The sequence below is a fragment of the Syzygium oleosum genome, unplaced genomic scaffold (genome assembly GCF_021117445.2).
Source record: "Syzygium oleosum isolate NSW1041296 unplaced genomic scaffold, Sole_v2.1 Sole_v2.50, whole genome shotgun sequence".
NCBI classification, from domain to species: Eukaryota; Viridiplantae; Streptophyta; class Magnoliopsida; order Myrtales; family Myrtaceae; genus Syzygium; species Syzygium oleosum.
In genome coordinates, this window is record NW_026607534.1 from 270,744 (window position 1) to 293,440 (window position 22,697).

At 43.2% G+C, this 22,697-nt stretch overlaps 2 protein-coding genes across 2 annotated transcripts; one reads left to right on the forward strand and one right to left on the reverse strand.

The window, feature by feature from the left end:
- Positions 1-865: 865 nt before the first annotated feature.
- On the forward strand, positions 866-4,850 carry LOC115668524 ((-)-germacrene D synthase-like). Its single transcript, XM_056307127.1, has 7 exons — positions 866-1,050; positions 2,539-2,827; positions 3,030-3,405; positions 3,604-3,822; positions 3,912-4,050; positions 4,135-4,383; positions 4,491-4,850. The coding sequence occupies exons 1-7, from the start codon at positions 910-912 to the stop codon at positions 4,782-4,784; spliced, it is 1,707 nt and encodes a 568-aa protein (XP_056163102.1). The 5' UTR covers positions 866-909; the 3' UTR covers positions 4,785-4,850.
- A 2,771-nt stretch (positions 4,851-7,621) lies between these two features.
- Positions 7,622-8,974, reverse strand: LOC130136809 (uncharacterized). Its single transcript, XM_056307164.1, has 2 exons — positions 8,490-8,974; positions 7,622-8,422 (listed from the first exon to the last, which is right to left on the reverse strand). The coding sequence occupies exon 2, from the start codon at positions 8,181-8,183 to the stop codon at positions 7,677-7,679; it is 507 nt and encodes a 168-aa protein (XP_056163139.1). The 5' UTR covers positions 8,184-8,422; positions 8,490-8,974; the 3' UTR covers positions 7,622-7,676.
- Positions 8,975-22,697: the final 13,723 nt, after the last annotated feature.

Below are 22,697 nucleotides of genomic sequence, written 5' to 3' on the forward strand. Positions count from 1 at the left end.
ACACCAGCCGTGTTACGTAGGACTTTTTGGACAATTTTCTAATATGCAAAAAATGAAAATAAAATGAAAAAAAGATCCAAATAACGTCTATCGTCCCGCTCCTTACTATTTCAATGAAGTAAATTTTAAACTTGTGGTACGTTTGTATTGCTGAAAACTTTATGATAAAGGAAAACATTTTCCATGAGAATCATTTTCGAGGAAAATAGTTAGTTTAAATTTGTTTGGTGGTTTAGGAAAAGTGATTTCCTTAGCAGAAGGGGATGTCATTTTCCCCCAATCTAAGTTTGTCGTTTTCAGTCCATGGAAAACGTTTGTCCGTAGATTGATTAGTTTTCCGTCATCCAAACATGGGAATGTTGGAAAATCATTTGTCAGAAAACAGTTTTAAATTGGATAGTCATATATGGTATAGGCAGAACTCTTTCCACTGTATCGCAACAAGAAGAAGTACCTAATCCCAATCCCCTTAGAAAAATAGAGGAATGCCGTGAGTCAGGCAGCTGAATGCAAGACCTTGGCTGAGCCACTCGACCACCAACCGAGAAATATAAGTCGATAAGAAATAAGTTTTGGCGAGTAATTTCGATAGAAAATAAAACTCTATTTACTACATCTGAATTTTACTAATATCGGTTGTTGTATGAAGGCGGGATGGATAGGATCGATAATGTTACGAGGAGAATATCTTCTCTTCATACGAAATATTCTCACTCGTGTTATTATTCATTAAAATGTGATTGGTTTGCCCTGAAAAATTAAGTCCAAGTAACGAGGTGGCTACGAACATGTTGCCTATAAATACCCATCAAGTGTTGATGTCCTGCAACGCAGCGAAAGCCTCTCCCCAGTCTTCGATTCGTGTAGTCGTCCGATATCCGCAAACGAAGCAAGAAAATAGTGGGGAACATGTCGGTTCAGGTTTCGGCAATTCCATCTTCTTCTCCGAGTAAAGGAAGAAGTGGCGGGGTCGAACGCCGGTCGGCAGAATATCACGAGAGCATATGGGGTGATTACTTCCTCAAATATGCTTCTCCCTCCAACTCAACGGTTAGTAATTCTTCTCTTATCTTCTTCCTTTGTTTTCGTGCAATTGCGTTTTGTAGAATTAATAAAAGTCCTTGTGTTCACGATAATTGATGGCATCAAAGAACTAAGGCCCGTTTGTTTAAAGGACAATTGTTTCCTAGAAATTATTTTCCGAATTTTCGGTATTTTGATGACGGAAAACTAATCAATCTACAAAAACGAGTTTTCCATGGACCGAAAACCATAAGCTTAAATTGGAGAAAAACAATTTCTACTTCTAGCAATAAGGAAATCATTTCTCCTAAACCACAAAACAAATGAAAACTAACCATTTTCCTTAGAAACGAATTACATGGAATATATTTTCTTTTATCATAAAGTTTTCAATAACACACATGCACCATAATTCTTAGATTATTGGGCAGCATCGATCCCAATGTTGCTCGATAAATTGGTTACATATCGGAAAACTCTCATCTTCCATCACTATGTAAGTCACCCATTATTCATGTTCCAGGTAAAAAAAATGTATAACCAGAAAACTTTTGCAATTGCACTTGAATGAAAAAAGGTATATTTACATGTTGTGAAGGTACCAATTACTTCATATGTGAACGTAGGGAAAATATGGTGAAAGTAGGGCTGCTAAGGACCGCTTTGAGCTCTTCTTCTGCCTGAAAGCTCTCAACATTTGTGAACTCTTTGACTCTTCATGTTTATGAAAAATAATGGGTTGTCTTCAAGTGTAAAGAAAGAAATGCTAGTAAGAAGTGGTAGAACAATGAAGGGATTGAGCGAGAAAAAAGTTTTCTTCCTCGTTTACTTTTTTCTCTTAGCCTTTCCATCCGGGAGAAAGAGAATGCGGATACATGGTTCTAGTTACGTTGGTTTAGGACTAAGTCTTAGTAGCAGAACTATGTGGTTGGCTTGATCATTTCGACTGTAATTCCACAGTCCATTCAAGAGAAGTATCACCAAACGTACATGGGGGATTTTACTTTTGAATCTATCTTTGCTTTCTCGGGCATTCAGCTTTTGTTTTGATCTTCATCCTCTTTATCAATTCGACTATCCCCCTAGGTCTATGAATTTCTCTATCAAACAGGGTCATGTTTAACAAGTTTAGACCATATTGTATGCACCCGACGTATGCTACAGTCCCTCCTTCAAAAACATCAACTGTACTACTCCACCTAAATGAAATGATTTGGTCATCGATTATTCAATTTTAGAGAATAATGTTAGATTTCGTCTCTTTGAAAGTTTCAAAATGAAATGATTTGACCTTTATCATTAATTCACTTTTCTGAGCATATATGCTCGTCGCAATGAGTTATCAGAAATTACAACTTGTCTTGTTTTCATATTTTCTTTCTATGGGTTTGTAACCAAGAAAACATGATTATTATTTTTCACAGTAACTTCGCTTTCATTTGAGTTTTTTTTTTGTAATATATATATATTTCACATGCTTGCTTTGATTCAGAATAGCGTGTTACATATTTGCAGAAGTTCAAATTCCTTGGAAGAGTGGAGGAACAAGTTGAGGAATTGAAAGGAGTGGTGAGGAAGATGCTGACTGATGTCGCGGATAAGCCTTCAAAAATGCTTCACTTGATTGATGAAATTCAACGCTTGGGAATTGACTACCATTTTGAACGAGAAATAGATGAGCAATTAGATCATATCCACAAAAGTTACTCTCAACTCGATCATGGAGGTTTTATGGGAGATGACCTTCACATGGTTGCTCTTATGTTTCGATTGCTGCGACAACAAGGTTTCAATATCTCATCGGGTAAGTCTTAAACTTAGTGAACCAATCCGATAATATGCCCATAAAATTCCTTCTTTGGAAAATTATTGCCGCAAAACTTACTATTGCTCATTCGATTTTTAGGAGAAACAAGTGAAAGAAAATCTACAACATTAACTACGTGTATCGCATTCCTAATTTCTAATCAATTACGTCTTTTGTCCCATGTTGGCTGGTCGCACAGAGGTCTTTAACAAATTCAAGGACAGTGAAGGCAAATTCAGGGAATCGCTCATCACAGATGTGCGCGGATTATTGACCCTATATGAAGCTTGCCATTTAAGGTGCCATGGCGATGATATTTTGGAGGAAGCACTTCCTTTTGCTATAACTCAACTTGAATCGATTGATGAAATGAAAGTAACGAATAGTCTTGCAAAACAAGTGAGTTGTGCCCTCAATCGGCCACTTCGCAAGGGGCTGCCGAGACTCGAGGCAAGGCATTATATATCACTCTACCAAGAAGAGCCTTCACATGACGAGGTCTTGCTCGCCTTGGCTAAACTAGATTTCAACTTACTGCAAGAGCAACACCAGAAGGAACTCGGCAGGATTACAAGGTCAACTAACTTCAAGTGATAGTATAATCTAAAATTAGCTTATAGATTGTGTTTTCCAAAGGTTTGCTCGTCTAGTTTCAATTTACCCTGCTAATTAGTGCTTTTGAAAGTCCTTTACTAGTGAAAAAGCGAGTTTGAACTATGCAAATTCATCGGGCTAATGTACTTTCAATAACGCTCATCTTCATTTTATCATAGGTGGTGGAAGGATAAAGATGTTGCGAGGAAGTTCCCATTCTCTAGAGACAGGATTGTGGAGTTGTTCTTCTGGATATCGGGAGTATATTTCCAGCCGGAGTTTGCCGAGGCTAGATATATACTAAACAGAGTGATCGCTCTGATTTCCATTCTCGATGATATCTATGACGTCTATGGCACAATAGAAGAACTTGTATCCTTCACCGAGGCAATTGAGAAGTACATAATCTGCATTCTCTTTCTCAAACTTCTGAATTTGATCAAGTATGTGTAGAGTAAGTGTGTAATTTTCAAGGACTCGAATTCAGGTGGAGTGTTGATGCCATGGATGGACTACCAGAGTATATGCAAGCTTATTATAAGGTGCTTCTCGATCTCTATGATGAAATTGGGAATGAACTGGCCATGAAAGGAAGATCGTACCGCCTCGTCTATGCAAAAGAAGCCATAAGCACCATCGGTACCCTTTATATGCACCCAATGCAGTTTTTCTCGGGAACCCAACATTCTTGTTTACGTTTAATTTCTCAGATGAAGAAGCAAGCAAGAGGGTACTTTGACGAAGCCAAATGGTTCCATACCGGCTACACACCAACGATGGAGGAATACATGCCCCTTGCATTATTAACGACAGGCTATGAAGAGATAGCGATCACATCGCTTGTAGGAATGGGCGAAGTGGTCACAAGAGATGCTTTTGAATGGTTGCTCGGCGACTGCAAGATCTTGAAGGCTTCACAAATCATATGTAGGTTCATGGATGACATTGCTTCTCACCAGGTATAATAGAAACGTAATTATCCTCTAATGATTTGATGAAATTAGATCGACCACTACTCAATCGGAAACGCTGCTGACCAAATCACAGCAATTTTGTTGATATACAGTTGGAACAAAAGAGAGGGCATGTAGCATCTTCGGTGGAGTTGTTGATGAAAGAAAATGGCATCTCGGAGCAGGAAGCTGAGGAGGACCTCCAGAAACGAGTTGTTGATGCGTGGAAGGACATCAATGAGGAGTTTCTTCGTCCGACCGCGGTCCCAGCACCGGTTCTCACGCGAATTCTCAATCTCTCGCAGGTGATCGATGTGTTATACACCAACGGAGATCATTACACCCATTCCAAGACCAAGCTCAAAGATCATATCATATCGCTCTATGTTAGTCCCCTGCCGATGTGAAGTTTGAACTAAACATCGTCCCACCGATGTGGTATTGAAAATAAATGGTCATCGGTGTTGAAAATAAAGGGTCTATCATCCATGCCTCTGAACTCTCTATTTTTCTTGGATGCATGAGGGAAAATATCGTTACTAGTGTGCACTTTCAAAATTGAATCGCATGATGAAACTCATAATTTCCCTTTTCTCGTCATATATTCTATGGATCTTATGTTTCGTAATACTTCATCCCGTAATTATCGTCACATATAATATCTTATCTATTAAATATTCTTTGTAACTTTTGTTTAGAGGACATAAGTTCATTTATGGCAGTACGTTTCTCTGAGTTTCATGGTTCATAATTGTTTAACCAAAATTGCTCTCGCGACGAAATATCTTTCACCGAAAGCCATTCTTTGGCGTTTAATGAGAAGAGACGGGTTCTGTAGCAATTTCAAACAAGAAATAACTGCAAACTTTTACTTCGAACTTCGAACCAAACTATAAGTACAAAATTGTGCCAGACTTTAAGTACAAAGCTTGAGAATGTGCAAAGATGTAACGTCGGAATTTAATCGACGATACGAATCGGAAAGCTACAGCTAAGGAAAAATTGGTGCAATACTGGAAAGTAAAGATAATTGAAATATAACATTTCTGTTGATTTGTCGGGGGGGTCTCTCCGAAGAGTAAAATATGGCTACTTAAAACCTACAATCGACCGTTATCAATGAAGCTTACAAAGGAGGTTACAAACGGTTACTAAAATAGAAATAACTTCCTAACGGTTATGAAAAATTACAAAGAGAGGTTACAAAAGGAAGTTACAAATAGAAGTTATGAATGGTTACCGAACGGATATCGATGGTTACATAGACTCCACTACATCGATGGTCTACGTTGACGGTTGCTTTTTTGACGATTGCATCCGATATTATCGACTCCGCTTTTTGTCAATTCCTTCAAGTTGGCGATTCTTCACTGAAGTTCCCATCCTTTTTCCGCATCCTGATCAGTCACGATTGTCTACCTCCTTTTGAAATCGAAAACTCTACAAGACTTTTAATCTGTCGAGGGTTCTCTCTAAAGAGTAGAATGTGGCTATTTAAAGCCTATAATTGACAGTTATCAACGGAGGTTACAAAGGAGGTTACAAACGGTTACTAAAAAAGAAATAACTTCCTAACGGTTACGAGAAGTTACAAAGAAAGGTTGCAAAAAGAAGTTACAAACAGAGGTTATGAATGGTTACTGAATGGTTATCGATGGTTATGTTGACTCCACTATGTCGATGGTTCCTTCGATTTCACTACGTTGAAGGTTGCTTTTTTACGGTTGCATCCGATATTGTTGACTCCGCTTTTTGTCAATTCTTTCAAGTTGGCAAATCGCCGATGGCACTCAAGTAATCGATTTTTCAAATTTGTGGCACTCAAATAAGCAAAAAAAAAATGTTATGGCACTCAAGTGAGCGCTGTATGAAAGTTATGATACTCCTAGTGTACTTATCCCCTTGATTTTCTGATCGAACCATATAGGGTGGCTTACAATAAATTAAATATTTGATTATCCAATAGCAAATCACTACAAAAAAACAAGTTTTTTCCGACGAAATTTCCAACGAAAAATTCTGAAAAATTCGTTGGAAAACGAAATTCCAACGAATTTTCCAACGAAAAAAAATTCGTGGGTAATTCGTCGTCGGAAAATTTTCCAACAAAAAATTTTCATTTTCGTTGGAAATTTGCGACGAAAATTTTTTCATTGGAAATATCGTTGGAAAAATCGTCGGTAAATTCGTGGATAAATTTGTTGGAAATTTCGTTGAAAAATTCGTCGCTAATTATTCGTTGGAAAACTCGTGGAAAAATTCGTCGGTAATTATTTGTGGGTAAATTCGTGGATAAATTTGTTGGAAATTTCGTTGTAAATTTCGTCGGTAATAATTCGTTGGAAAAGTCATGGAAAAATTCGTCGGTAATAATTGATCGTAACAATCGTGGGAAACAGAATTTCCAACGAATTTCCAACGAAAAAAATTCGTTGGAAATCTCGTTGGAAATTGTTTAAATGTCCGACAAAAAAATAATTTTCGTAGGTAATTTGCAACAAAAAACAAAATTTGTCGGTAAGTTCGTTGGAGAATTAGTTGGAAATATCGTTGCAAATATTTCGTTGGATTTCGTTGGAAAATTCGTCGGAAAAATTTCGTTGGAAAATTCGTTGGAAAATTCGTTGCAAATTATTCGTGGGAAATTTCGTTGGAAAAATTTCGTTGGAAAATTCGTTGCAAATTTTTCGTTGGGAAATTCATTGCAAATTTTTCGTTGGAAAATTCGTTGGAAAATTTTAGTTGGAAATTTCGTTGGAAAATTTGTTTAAAAAATTTCGTTGGAAAATTCGTTGCAAAATTTTCGTTGGAAAATTCGTGGGAAACCATGAATAATTCGTTGCAAATTATGTCGATAATTGTTCGTTACAAAAATTCATCCGTAATTATTCGTGAAAAAAGTCATTGCTAATTTGCAGCAATATTTTTTTTTGTCGCTAAATTGCGACGAATTTTGTTTCGGAACAACTTCGATTTGAAATCTAATTACATATGCAATATTAATTTCTACAATGCATAAGTTGCAAAGTCTCACATGATGGTATTAAAAATTGAATGTCATAATACATAAAGGTAGCTAAGTAAGAATGAACATCAATTAATACATTGAAAACATTGAAAGGACGGGGGACAACCATAAGACATTGGCAGCTTCGGTACTGGGCATGACATTAGGAACAGTCAGCTGTATCGACACCTGATGAAATATGGAAACATAAATAAAGATATGGAATTTGTCCAAAATATAAAAAAAGCATTTATGCATTGACGTAGAACTAGCTATAAAAAAATGTTCTTACCTAAGGGGGACTGACAATAAAATCACCAGCATCATCATCATCAGCATCATCACCAATCGCCGCATCATCGTGTGGTTCATCAATATGCCCATGACCGGCTACATTAACAGGAGGTACAGAAGGAACGTCATTGCGATCGATGTCGAGGTGTCGCATGACGTATTGCATTTGTGATTGCATCACTCTTATTTGTTCGTCCTTCTGTCCAAGTAAATGCTTCATTTCTTCGTCCTTCTGTACAAGCAACTGTTTCAGTTGGCACAATTCTTGGGTCATGTGCTCCTCATGTCGTGTCCTCCTTGCAGCAGCCGCATTGGAGGATGAAGATGCAGCAGCCTTCGTTTTAAACGTCCTTGATAAGGATCCCATCCCAAATATTTTTCCTCTTTTCATCCCACCCGCTGCCTCCACCCATAATGCCATACTATCAACCGATGGCTCAGACACAGCAACACCATCACCACCACCACCATCATCACCACAACCAGAACCACTAGCAGTGCTCATCAAAAGTTGATCATATTTTTCCTATATTAACAGTATAGATAAAAATAAAATAAATTCGAATATATTACCATAAATATTAAAAACATGCATGATTTTCATTCTAGTTTCGATAAAGTCCAAACTATAACCTTCCATACCTTAGTAGCTTTTGCTCGATCGCCAGTCCATGTCTTATCCTTTTTCTGAAATGTGCGTTCAAATGTAGCTGTAAATGTGGGTTCCGTCCCCAATTCATCTGCCTACAAAAATTTAACAAAAATTAGTCACAATTGAATTAAATAAACTTACAAGTTTAAACAGACTTACCATTCTTCTTCTGTGCTCGCCGATGCTGATAGAGCCCCCAGCATATGTGGCTGACGCAGACCCGTCACTAGAACTAGAAGCTCGATTCTTCTTGTTCTGTTCACACCTTTTCTTATGCTTCTCAGTTTCCCAAGTTCTCGTAATTTCTATCCAATCGTCAGCTGTAATGAAATCCGGCTTTTCTTTTGTTCTCTTCGCTTTATTTATCACATAACGCATGTCATCACCGACTTTCTTCTTAAAAATTCTTCTAACCTCAGCCTCTTCCATTTCATCCCACGTAAACTTACGCTACAATCAATAGCAAAAGCAAGGGAAATTAATTATATTGGTCACAAGTGAGATATCCCTTACAATGCACCAAACAATTCATGTCAAATTTCATTATTGACCATCAGTATGCTACACCGAACTTACGTTGTGAGAAAATAAATAAAAACAACACTAACCTTGAACTCATTCCACCACAAAGTTTTTATTTCTTTAGGAGCACTGCTGAAAGATGTAAACTGCCCTATCCAACAGTTATTGACTATTCTATTAAGTTCCCTCACAACATGCGTAGAATCCGTAAATCTGAAAACATGTTATAACAATATAGAGAATAAGACAATCAAGCATATGAAAAATTCGAAACATGGACACTTTTAAATTCGTTCCATAATTTAAATATACATACAAAAATGAATTACTTACGAATCTCCGCATGGGCATATAAGGAATCGGTTCTCTTCTTCCTCATTTGAGTGTTGCACTGATGAAGCAGGTGGCACCGAAGGAGATGAAACTGAAGTAAAATCAGTTCGCATGTCCCCCAGTTCTTCGTGAATATGTTGCTGTGGATCGAAGGATGGGCCAATGTGTCCGTATTGTCCCTGCACATATGGTAGAACAGGGTTCGAAGACAGGACGGGGACGAGGATGAGGAAGCGGAGAGGCCTGGTCTTCTTTGTGAACCCCCACCCCGCATGTGACCTCCTCGATTATGCTGACAATTAGTAAAGAGGTTAGACAAATATTACAAAAAATATGAACAGGTATTAGGGACAGAAAATGAAATCATTTTCCTTACCATTTTGTATTAGATATCAAGAAATAATGTTAACAAATTGAAACTAACAGAGTACCGCCTCTGATAAATAGTCAAGTCACTGGTCCTCGTCGGAAGAACCTATTACAATTTAGATCACATCAGATGCCACTAAACTGTATAATGAAGCATATTTAATTTACAAAACGAATAACAATTACGAAACAAAATTATAATTGCATCCGCGACCCCCCAGGTTGGAATCCGGCGGCCGAAATCCGCGCCGGATTCGGCAGCTGGCATTCGGCCGGCCGGATTTCGACGGACTCATTCCGGCCGCCGGATTCCGGCGGATTCATTCCGGCGCGGATTCCGCCCGCCGGAATCCGGCGGCCTCATTCCGGCCGTGGGATTCCGCCCAGCCGGAATCCCACGGGGACCGCCACCCCGCCGGGTCGGCCGCCACCCCACTCAGCGGGATTCGGCTGCGAACCCCCGCGCCGGCCGGAATCCGGTCGCCAACCCCTGGGAATCTCGCGGCGGCGACCCACCCCGGCCACAACCCCCCACCGCGCAGCCGCGCCCGATCCCCAGCCGGCGGCCCCCCCGCCCCTGGCGGACCCCCACCCCACCCGGCCGCAACCCCCTCCCGCGCGGCCGCGACTCCCTCCTCCGGCCGCAACACCCGCCCCCCCTCCGACCGCACCCCCTCCCGGCGCGGCCGCGACCCCCTCCCCGCCGCAACACCCCCGACCGCACCCCCTCCCCACCCCACGCGGCCGCAACCCCCTCCCCGGCCGCAACACCCCCGCCGCACCCCCCACCCCGCGCGGCCGCGGCCCTCCCTCCGCGCGGCCGAGAGCCCTACCCGCGCAGCCGCCACCCCCGGCCGAGACCACCCCCGCGGCGACAAGACAGCTGAACGGCGAAGAGGGAGGAGAAAAGGACGGCGAGCACTTGCCCACGGACGGGCGAGGCGGACGGCGAGGCGGCGACGGCGCGGGCTGACGGCGAGCGGGCGGCGACAGCGAGGGCGGCAACGGCGCGGGCTGCGACGGCGAGCAGGCGGCGACGGCGAAGAGGACGAGAAGAGAGAGAAACTTTGTCGTGCTCAAAATACTCTGTAGACGCAAACGAGCTAGTTGCCGAACCAAATAAAAGCGTTTCTATCTTTTCGTTGCAAAATTCGTTGGAAATTTCCAACGAATTTTCCAACGAAATCCAAATTTTCAACGACTTTTGCAACGAATAATAAATTCGTGAGCAAATTTGTTGGAAATTTCCCACGAAATTTCCAACAAAATTGAAAAATTAGAAAATTCCAGCGCTTTTTTTTGAAATTCCAACAACATTTCCAACGAACAATAAAATTCGTTGGAAATTTCCAACAAAATTTCCAACAAAATTTCGTTAAAAAGTCGGAAGAAACAATATTTAAAATTCGTTGGAAAATTCGTTGGAAATTACCAACGAATTTCCCAACGAAATCAGTTAACAATTAAATTATTTACCGAAAACTAAGAATTTGTTGGAAAATCCGTTGGAAATTTCCAACGACTTTTCCAAGGAATGTTATTTCGACGGAAAATAAAAAATTTTAAAAATTCATTGGAAAATTCGTTGGAAATTTCCAACGGATTTTCCAATGAATTTTTAATTAACAGATAAACGGACAAGTTTATATTCGTTGGAAAATTCGTGGGAAATCTCCCACGAATTTTCCAATGAAATTATTTAACGATTAAATTAATAAAACAAAATTTTAAAATCGTTGCAAATTTCCAACGATTTTTGCAATGAATTTGATTCTGCACAAACAATTATTTATCGAAAACTATGAATTCGTTGGAAATTTCCAACGAATTTTCCAACGAATTTCATTTGAGCGGAACATAAAAACTTTTAAAAATTCATTGGAAAATTCATTGGAAATTTCCAACGACTTTTCCAACGAATGTTATTTCGACGGAAAATAAAAACTTTTAAAAATTCATTGGAAATTTCCAACGGATTTTCCAACGAATTTTTAATTAACAGATAAACGGGCAAGTTTATATTCGTTGGAAAATTCGTGGGAAATCTCCCACGAATTTTCCAATGAAATTATTTAACGATTAAATTAATAAAACAAAAATTTAAAATCGTTGCAAATTTCCAATGATTTTTGCAATGAATTTGATTCTGCACAAACAATTATTTACCGAAAACTATGAATTCGTTGGAAATTTCCAACGAATTTTCCAACGAATTTCATTTGAGTGGAACATAAAAACTTTTAAAAATTCATTGGAAAATTCGTTGGAAATTTCCAACGAATTTTCCAACGAAATAATTTAACAATTAAATTATTTACCGAAAACTATTAATTCGTTGGAAATTTCCAACGAATTTTCCAACGAATTTCATTTGAGCGGAACATAAAAACTTTAAAAATTCGTTGGAAAAGTCGTTGGAAATTTCCAACGGATTTTCCAACGAATTTTCAATAATCCGATGAAAAGAGCAAATTTTAATTTGTTGGAAAATTCGTGGGAAATTTCCCACGAATTTTCCAACGAAATTAGTTAACAATTACATTAATGAAACAAATTTTCCAACGAAATAAGTTAACAGTTAATTTATTTGCCGAAAACTAAGAATTTGTTGGAAAATTCGTTGGAAATTTCCAACGATTTTTCCAACAAATTTTAATTTCGCTGAAAAAAAAAATTTTAAAAATTCGTTGGAAAATTCTTTAGAAATTTCCAACGATTTTTATTTCACCCTAAGAACTTTGTTTATTAAAATTTTGTTAGATATTTCCAACAAATTTTGCAACGTTTTTTATATAAGCGGAAAAAAAAGATTTTTTTGAAGGAAATTATTACAGAACAATAACAACAGAAATATTAAAAATTACGACAACACCAAAATACGCGTGTCGCATTACTACTAATAATTAGACATAATTAGTAAAAAGTCTCAAAAATCATAATCTTCATCTTCATATGCATCTTCAACTTCATCTTCACCTTCTTCTTCGTCATCATCTTCATCTTCATCTTCTTCCTGATCATCATCTTCATCCTCTGTCTCAAAATCACATTGTGTACCAACTTGAAAATTTGATTCCCGAATTTCAGTTGGATCTACATCGATCATCGCACCACATGGATCTCGTAAAGTAGGAATGTTGTATTCAGCTATTTCATTGATGTTACGAACTTCCTCTTGTTGATATGCCGTGTCCTTCCAGTGTTCCTCGATTTTCTTTCTTGCTTTGGTTTTACATACAGCCCACCAATCGGCTTTGTCTCTCTTCAAACTAGGATATGATGCATAATAGACTTGAATTGCTTGTTGTGCCAAGACAAATTGTTCATATTTCATATATCTTTTCTTGTGATTTATTTCAACCAAATTAAATTTGGTATGTACATTCATTCCTTTCACGGGGTCGAACCACATGCACTTAAATAAGACAACCTGCATTAACTGTCCATGGTACTCAATCTCTATGATTTCATCCAACAAGCCATAGAAATCACCTTGCGAATTGCCACCATTGGATGACTGAACACACACCCCACTATTCATTATAGCCTTTCCCATTCCATATTCGCGAGTGTGAAAATTATACCCGTTAATGAAATATGCTGGCCAAGTTCATACTCTTGACTTTGGACCCCACGATAGATGATATAGCATTCCTTGATGTCCAACTTGAGCATCAATACTGTGAACCTAAGGTGACACACACTGTCACGCCCCGAACCCCATCGAGCTCGCGACATCCCGTGCTCCGGTCGAAATGATGCGACGTCCCAGGAACGTCGCCGACCCAACCCAAACATCAGAGCCACATGCGGAAGCGAAAAATAAAACCCCGGACAAATAATGACGACAACGGGGTAGAACAACAAAACAATCCAGCAACCACATATTCATACAACACCAAATATACATACATCATATTACAGGCATAATTAACAAACTAGCATCCGAAATCACCGTCAACAAAATATCAGGGTCTGGTTAACTTAACTTCCCTATGGGTCAACCCGATTTACACAACCCCCAAAATCTTAAGGAAAAACCTAAGGATCGCCCTCCTCCTGTCTGCTTCTGAATCTCTGGCTCGAATCTCTGGAACTCACCTGCAGCTCCACTGGGTACCAACAGTAGCTCCCCGGACTTCCAAAAAGAAAAGGCGCACTTCCCGGGTTTAGGGCCGGGGGTCTGAAAGTGACGGTTATACAACCGTGAGACGAATCTCAATAAGTGTACAACCCCAAACCCCACGTAGGCACTCACGTACCGCCAGACGAAAACACACATAACACACAACGATCGGCCAAACTAACAATCACATGCGACCCTACCTGGAATCCATCACGCACGTTCCTGCACGTTAGACAATAACACAGCCAACACATCACAGCAAGGAATCACAGACGCGCGTGCCTCAATTATAAGACAGAAACCACTTGGGCACGTCCCATACCGTGCCTAGCAGTTTCTACCCCATAATTAAGCATCACATCACGCGATACAAACACACTCGCACGCTACTCACACCATGCGTCACTTTCCACAATCCTCTCGCTTGTCTTGCCAAATCCCACTCATTCTCAACCTTTCCACCACTACCGCGCCCGCGTAAAACGCATCAGGCCAACGGTCTTCTGACCTCGTCAGGCATCGTCACCCCGTCGGGCCGGGCATCGTCACCTCGTCGGGACGGCATCGTCCCGCGTAAACGTACACGCCTCGGGACGGAATCCTACACACACTTTCCTTCTACCGTGCCGCGTAAAACGCATCAGGCCAACGGTCTCCGACCACGCGGCATCGACACCCCGTCGGGCCGGGCATCGTCACCTCGTCAGGGACGGCATCGTCCCGCGTAAACGTACACGCCTCAGGACGGATCCTTTCCAACCAATCTCACATTTCCATATCCTCGTTCCACTCAAACCACACTTACACACAACCAGCACACGCACGGCCAAACATACACGCCTCACACATTTATAGCCACACACCAAATTCACATCTCACGTACACTTCACAAACACGCATTCTCATCACACGGACACCACATGATCACCCACACTCGGCACACGAACTCAATGCACATTCACATGTCCACGCCACCACACCTCACGGCCACACACACGGCATAGCACCACATCACATTCGGCCCAATCACAAACTAGAACAAGCCAATGACAAGCAAACTACACAATTAATCCGATAAACCCAATCAAGCCAATACATTTCCAATTAATCACCCATTTAATTCCCGATCGATCCTCGACATCACCGCCCTAACTCAGCATTCCTAAACCACGAATTTCGTCACCCAATCAGCCCACAACCTCCAAACATTCAGCCCCTAATTTAGTCCCGAAGACAGCCACGAAATAACCACTAACAGTCCCTAAAATCACTTAAACCGAATACTAAACGAGTCTAGAAATACCCGAGGTCCTAAATGACATTTGGGGAAAACACTTACCCAAAAAGGCGACACAGAACGGGGCTTGAACGGGCCGGGACAGCGGCAGCAGCGTCGCCGGCGATGTACGGACGGCGTGAACAGTGCACCCCCGTACGGACGGCGTGAACAGTGCTTTCGTACGGACACCGTACGGACAGGGCTGGGACGGTGGCCGGCGAGGTGCCGGTGACAGCCGCGGCGTCCGACGGTCCGGCGTGAACAGTGATCCGTACGGACGTGTGAACAGTAACCGTACGGACACTGTACGGACGGTGCTGGACGGCGACGTACGGCGAGGCTGGACGGCTGGGTGTCGACGGAATGGCGATCGGAGCTCCGGCGAAGCTCCGGCGGTACTGTTTGCAGACCGGGAAAGAGAAAAACAGAGAAACAAGGCTGTTTTGGACAAAAACCGGGGCTGTGGTGGCTGCACAGAGGTGGAAATGGTTGCTGGTGATGTTGGCTTGGTGGGGGCAGCACCGGCTGGTACTGTTCCGGCGTGAACAGTACCGGAAATGGCAGAAACGTGCAAAACAGAACAGAAACAGGAAAAGAAGAGAAACCTGCGAGGGAAATGGCCGAATGGTTTGCTGGAGAGAGAGAGGGTCTGGTCCAATGGGTCAAAGATAGCTTAGTGGAGTCCAAGTGTCACAATCTAGGCCCATTGGACAATTTTGCCCTAATCCAAGGGCCCAAATTTGATCCAATCCAATAATTTAGGGGTAGAATGGTCATTTGCTCTTAACCATGGTTGACCAGACCTGAGTTAAGCCTAACTCACCTTGGTTAATCCCAAAATTAAATCCAAATTTCGGAATTAATTAAAAATGGCCTAGGGGTATTTTCGTAATTTTCCGATCCCGAACCGAAATTCCAATTTTCGCACATACGTGTTCCATATGTGCGTGGCCAACATAATATGGCGTCGGAATCGCGAAATTCATCGCGCAAGCCCTCGAAAATCCACGTCAAAGTCTCGGGAATAAAATAATATTATTTTTCCAATTTTTGTCGAAATTCCAATTTTTGGCCAAAATCACTCCTGGTATGCGTGGCCACCCCAAAATGACACTAGCCTCGAAAAATAACCTCAAACGACTTCAGAATCGCCATCGGTGACCAGAGGGGCAAAATCGTCATTTTCCGGGTCCCGGACCGAAATCCATTTTTTTGCAGAAATGGGTGGCCCCAAGGTTGGCCAAGCCAAAAACGTCATCGGCCGTCCAAAATTGTCACTTTCAAAATTCTCGATTCCCGGGCCCGAATTCCAAGAAATGACTAAAATCGAACAATAGCAACTTTAGCTTATCTCGGCTAACGGGTGGCTCTCTGGAATTACGCGCTCTCGACCCGTGACCGACACTAAGTCAAATCACGTTTAAGTTTACTCCACGGGACGACCTCGGTTGTCATATAATTGCGAGGTGCTGTCGCTAGTGCCCTTTGGACACGATCAATCAAGTAGATCGGTCTCGGTTGGCTCAAAACATTCCCTCGTCAATCCATATGGTCGAAGATCGAACCCAGGTCGAGTTCTTTGGTCGTGCGAACTCAATCCCGTAATAGCCCTACCCCTAAGGTTAGCATCCCGAGAATGCGCATTTCCGGGTGAGATCTCACTATAAGTGCATTGGCCAAAATATTCATTTCATGAATCCCGGGAAAAGAATCGAAATTCAGACTGTTACAATTCTTCCCCCCTAATAAAAATTTCGTCCTCGAAATTTGCAACCATACTCGATCATCCAACAAATGGGGGTGATGACGTCTCATTATTCTTTACTCCCGTAATATTCCCACACAACTTAGACCAACGGGACCGTCTTAATCCTTAAAACTTGTTCCTTCCCATTTGTCCCTAAAATCCAATATACATATTCTCAACATATCCTCTACAGTCCGTATAGTCCTTCTAAACTGGTCATCCAATAAGATCTTTTACTTAAGTCCTGCCAACAGCGCAACTATCGAGGTTCCTTCTCGACTCCTTACAATCTCAAATCTAATGTGTCCAGCCGGACTAAACTGAATCACCCTGATGCTGCATTCCATTACAGCATTCTGTTTGACTAACCAATTCAAGCCCACGATCAAACCGAAATCACACATAACTAACTAAGCCAAATCTATCCCGCTTTCTACACCACCAAACACCATTTCACAGCCTGAACATCCCAACAGCATGCACATCTTATTCATCAATGGCATAATCACACACGCTAATACTTCTAGAAACAATTTCAATCCAGCCATATATTAAATCAAACAGACGCAAACGAGTGCAACGCCCCGAATCTATAAAACAAATGCCACCTAATTATACCAAGAACCATACCTGGGGTTACGCCTGGCGCATCCTCAACTCCCCTTTGCGTCAAGGCATACACACGTCCTTGTGCCGGCGGTCTGCTCGAATTAGCCGGTGGGGCTGCACTAGTCGGATTCCCAATCCGAGGTGCCTGCACTGACGGGGGTGGTCGAACTTGAAGATTCGGGCAATTCCTTATGTGATGTCCCATTCCACCGCACCCAAAACATGCTCCAGTCACACTTGGGCAGGGACCATTCCCATGGTATCTCCCACACCGTTTACAGGCGGAATTAGACGAATATGCCGACTTTCCAATATTCCTTCTTGCCGGAGGGACAAAACGTCGATTTTCCATCATCGGCCTTTTCCCCAGCTGACGATCGTCCCCGGCTGAGATATGTGGTGATCCAGACGCGACGGTTCTTTCCATCATATCCTGCTCAATAATTTGAGCCCGCCTATACATTTCTCCATAATCCTTAATGTCATGCGATAATATCAGACTCCGAAGATCCGGCTTCAGTCCATCCCGGAATCTTCGCGCTCTATCTCTCGGGTTCTCCACCATGGTCGGTGCAAACTTAGCCAATCTCGCGAACTCGGCCTCATACTGATCCACAGTCATTTGTCCTTGGCGCAAGCGCATAAATTCCATCAACTTCTTCTCTTGCGCATTTTCCGAGAAATATTTTTCATAAAAATTCTCTACAAACACAGCCCAAGTCGGGGCCGTTCCTACAGGAAACACTCTACCTTCCACAGCATTCCACCAATCATTTGCACCCTCTTGTAACTGATAAACCGCCAATGTCACTTTCTCCTCCTCGGTGCACCCCAAAACCTTAAAAGTTTTCTCCAGGTTCTTCTACCCACCTTGGCGTAGCCTCGGGGTCACCACGACCATGAAATTTAGGCGGCTTCAATTTCATAAATTGCTCTACTAACTGGGGCATTTGCCTAACCCCAGCTGGTTGAACCCTTGCCCTTCTTGGGCTTGATTCCCTCCAATACCAGGCATTTTCATTAAGCTGCATGTTTACGGTGCAGCCTCATCGACAGGCGGTCGCATTATCTCGCTCTTGGGCTTGCCGATCCAACATATTCCCAATCCTTTCTAATACCCTGAGAACTTCTTCCATTCGCGGATCTTCCGCGGGCCTAGCATCAGCTCTGGGGTCCCTTGCAGCTCTAACACCCACTTCAGGATTTTCTACTACTCTAGCATCCATACCCAGATCCTCTACAGCTCTAGCTCTAGCACGACCTCGACCCCTTACTCCTCTTCCTGCACCCCTTCCTTGGCTGCTCATTGTATCAGCTTCCTACTATTCTCCTACCTGCTATAAGTCCACACGGGTATCAGAGGTCTAGGCCAACTATACTAGTCTAAACCCTAGGCACAACACTCGACAACCAGTATTCGACAACCAACAACCCACCATCAAACCGATCACCCAACATCAAACCAACACCACTAAGCACTCAACAGAGTTCTCGTACTCACCTCAAGTCCTGCCGCACCTTCGTTTCAACCATCAATATAACTACAACAAACCACTCAGCAATCACAGGCACGTACTCACAAAACACGCACAATTAACATAAACACACATTTAACGAAGGGCTCCCTAACTGACTACCCTGAAGTCGTCGCTCCTTATCACTCCAGGTCTCGACCTTACTGATATCGAGCTAACCTTGCTCTGATACCAATTCAAACGGGGATGTCACGCCCCGAACCCCATCGAGCTCGCGACATCCCGTGCTCCGGTCGAAATGATGCGACGTCCCAGGAACGTCGCCGACCCAACCCAAACATCAGAGCCACATGCGGAAGCGAAAAATAAAACCCCGGACAAATAATGACGACAACGGGGTAGAACAACAAAACAATCCAGCAACTACATATTCATACAACACCAAATATACATACATCATATTACAGGCATAATTAACAAACTAGCATCCGAAATCACCGTCAACAAAATTATCAGGTCTGGTTAACTTAACTTCCCTATGGGTTAACCCGATTTACACAACCCCCAAAAATCTTTAAGGAAAAACCTAAGGATCGCCCTCCTCCAGTCTGCTTCTGAATCTCTAGCTTGAATTTCTGGAACTCACCTGCAGCCTCCACCGGGTACCAACAAGTAGCTCCCGGACTTCCAAAAAGAAAGGCGCACTTCCCGGGTTTAGGGCCGGGTTCGAAAGTGGCGGTTATACAACCGTGAGACGAATCTCAATAAGTGTACAACCCCAAACCCCACGTAGGCACTCACGTACCGCCTGCACGAAAACACACATAACACACAACGATCGGCCAAACTAACAATCACATGCGACCCTACCGGAATCCATCACGCACGTTCTCGCACGTTAGACAATAACACGCCAACACATCACAAAGAAGGAATCACAGACGCGCGCGTGCCTCAATTATAAGACGAAACCACTTGGGCACGTCCCATACCGTGCCTAGCAGTTTCTACCCCATAATTAAGCATCACATCACGCGATACAAACACACTCGCACGCTACTCACACCATGCGTCACTTTCCACAATCCTCTCGCTTGTCTTGCCAAATCCCACTCATTCTCAACCTTTCCACCACTACCGCGCCCGCGTAAAACGCATCAGGCCAACGGTCTTCTGACCTCGTCAGGCATCGTCACCCCGTCGGGCCGGGCATCGTCACCTCGTCGGGGACGGCATCGTCCCGCGTAAACGTACACGCCTCGGGACGGAATCCTACACACACTTTCCTTCTACCGTGCCCGCGTAAAACGCATCGGGCCAACGGTCTTCGACCACGCCGAGCATCGACACCTCGTCGGGCGGGCATCGTCACCTCGTCGGGGACGGCATCGTCCCCGCGTAAACGTACACGCCTCGGGACGGATCCTTTCCAACCAATCTCACATTTCCATATCCTCGTTCCACTCAAACCACACTTACACACAACCAGCACACGCACGGCCAAACATACACGCCTCACACATTTATAGCCACACACCAAATTCACATCTCACGTACACTTCACAAACACGCATTCTCATCACACGGACACCACATGATCACCCACACTCGGCACACGAACTCAATGCACATTCACATGTCCACGCCACCACACCTCACGGCCACACACACGGCATAGCACCACATCACATTCGGCCCAATCACAAACTAGAACAAGCCAATGACAGCAAACTACACAATTAATCCGATAAACCCAATCAAGCCAATACATTTCCAATTAATCACCCATTTAATTCCCGATCGATCCTCGACATCACCGCCCTAACTCAGCATTCCTAAACCACGAATTTCGTCACCCAATCAGCCCACAACCTCCAAACATTCAGCCCCTAATTTAGTCCCGAAGACAGCCACGAAATAACCACTAACAGTCCCTAAAATCACTTAAACCGAATACTAAACGAGTCTAGAAATACCCGAGGTCCTAAATGACATTTGGGAAAACACTTACCCAAAAAGGCGACACGAACGGGGCTTGAACGGGCGGGACGGCAGCAGCGGCGTCGCGCCGCGATGTACGGACGGCGTGGAACAGTGCACCCCATACGGACGGCGTGAACAGGCTTGCCGTACGGACACCGTACGGACAAGCTGGGACGGTGGCCGGCGAGGTGCCGGTGACAGCCGCGGCGTCCGACGGTCCGGCGTGAACAGTGATCCGTACGGACGGTGAATAAAAGAACCGCACGGACACTTGTACGGACCTGGCCGGACGGCGACGTACTGTGGCGAGGCTGGGACGGCCGGGTGTCGACGGAACGGCGATCGGAGCTCGGCGAAGCTCCGTGCATCTTGCTTGCGAGGCAGGAAAGAGAAAAACAGAGAAACAAGGCTGTTTTGGACAAAAACCGGGCTGTGGTGGCTGCACAAGAGGTGGAAATGGTTCTTTGGTGATGTTGGCTTGGGGGGCAGCAAGACCGGCCGTGGTCTTGTTCGCGCGAATGGGCGATCCGGAAATGGCGTAAACGTGCAAAACGTAACGATGAAACAGGAAAAGAAGAGAAAACTGCGAGGGAAATGGCCGAATGGTTTCTTTGGAGAGAGAGAGGGTCCGGTCCAATGGGTCAAAGATAGCTTAGTGGAGTCCAAGTGTCACATCTAGGCCCATTGGACAATTTTGCCCCTAATCCAAGGGCCCAAATTTGATCCAATCCAATAATTTAGGGGTAGAATGGTCATTTGCTCTTAACCATGGTTGACCAGACCTGAGTTAAGCCTAACTCACCTTGGTTAATCCCAAAATTAAATCCAAATTTCGGAATTAATTAAAAATGGCCTAGGGGCATTTTCGTAATTTTCCGATCCCGAACCGAAATTCCAATTTTCGCACATACGTGTTCCATATGTGCGTGGCCAACATAATATGGCGTCGGAATCGCGAAATTCATCGCGCAAGCCCTCGAAAATCCACGTCAAAGTCTCGGGAATAAAATAATATTATTTTTCCAATTTTTGTCGAAATTCCAATTTTTGGCCAAAATCACTCCTGGTATGCGTGGCCACCCCAAAATGACACTAGCCTCGAAAAATAACCTCAAACGACTTCAGAATCGCCATCGGTGACCAGAGGGGCAAAATCGTCATTTTCCGGGTCCCGGACCGAAATCCATTTTTTTACAGAAATGGGTGGCCCCAAGGTTGGCCAAGCCAAAAACGTCATCGGCCGTCCAAAATTGTCACTTTCAAAATTCTCGATTCCCGGGCCCGAATTCCAAGAAATGACTAAAATCGAGCAATAGCAACTTTAGCTTATCTCTGGCTAACGGGTGGCTCTCTGGAATTACGCGCTCTCGACCCGTGACCGACACTAAGTCAAATCACGTTTAAGTTTACTCCACCCGGGACGACCTCGGTTGTCATATAATTGCGAGGGTCTGTCGCTAGTGCCCTTTGGACACGATCAATCAAGTAGATCGGTCTCGGTTGGCTCAAAACATTCCCTCGTCAATCCATATGGTCGAAGATCGAACCCAGGTCGAGTTCTTTGGTCGTGCGAACTCAATCCCGTAATAGCCTTACCCCTAAGGTTAGCATCCCGAGAATGCGCATTTCCGGGTGAGATCTCACTATAAGTGCATTGGCCAAAATATTCATTTCATGAATCCCGGGAAAAGAATCGAAATTCAGACTGTTACAATTCTTCCCCCCTAATAAAAATTTCGTCCTCGAAATTTGCAACCATACTCAGTCATCCAACAAATGGGGGTGATGACGTCTCATTATTCTTTACTCCCGTAATATTCCCACACAACTTAGACCAACGGGACCGTCTTAATCCTTAAAACTTGTTCCTTCCCATTTGTCCCTAAAATCCAATATACATATTCTCAACATATCCTCTACAGTC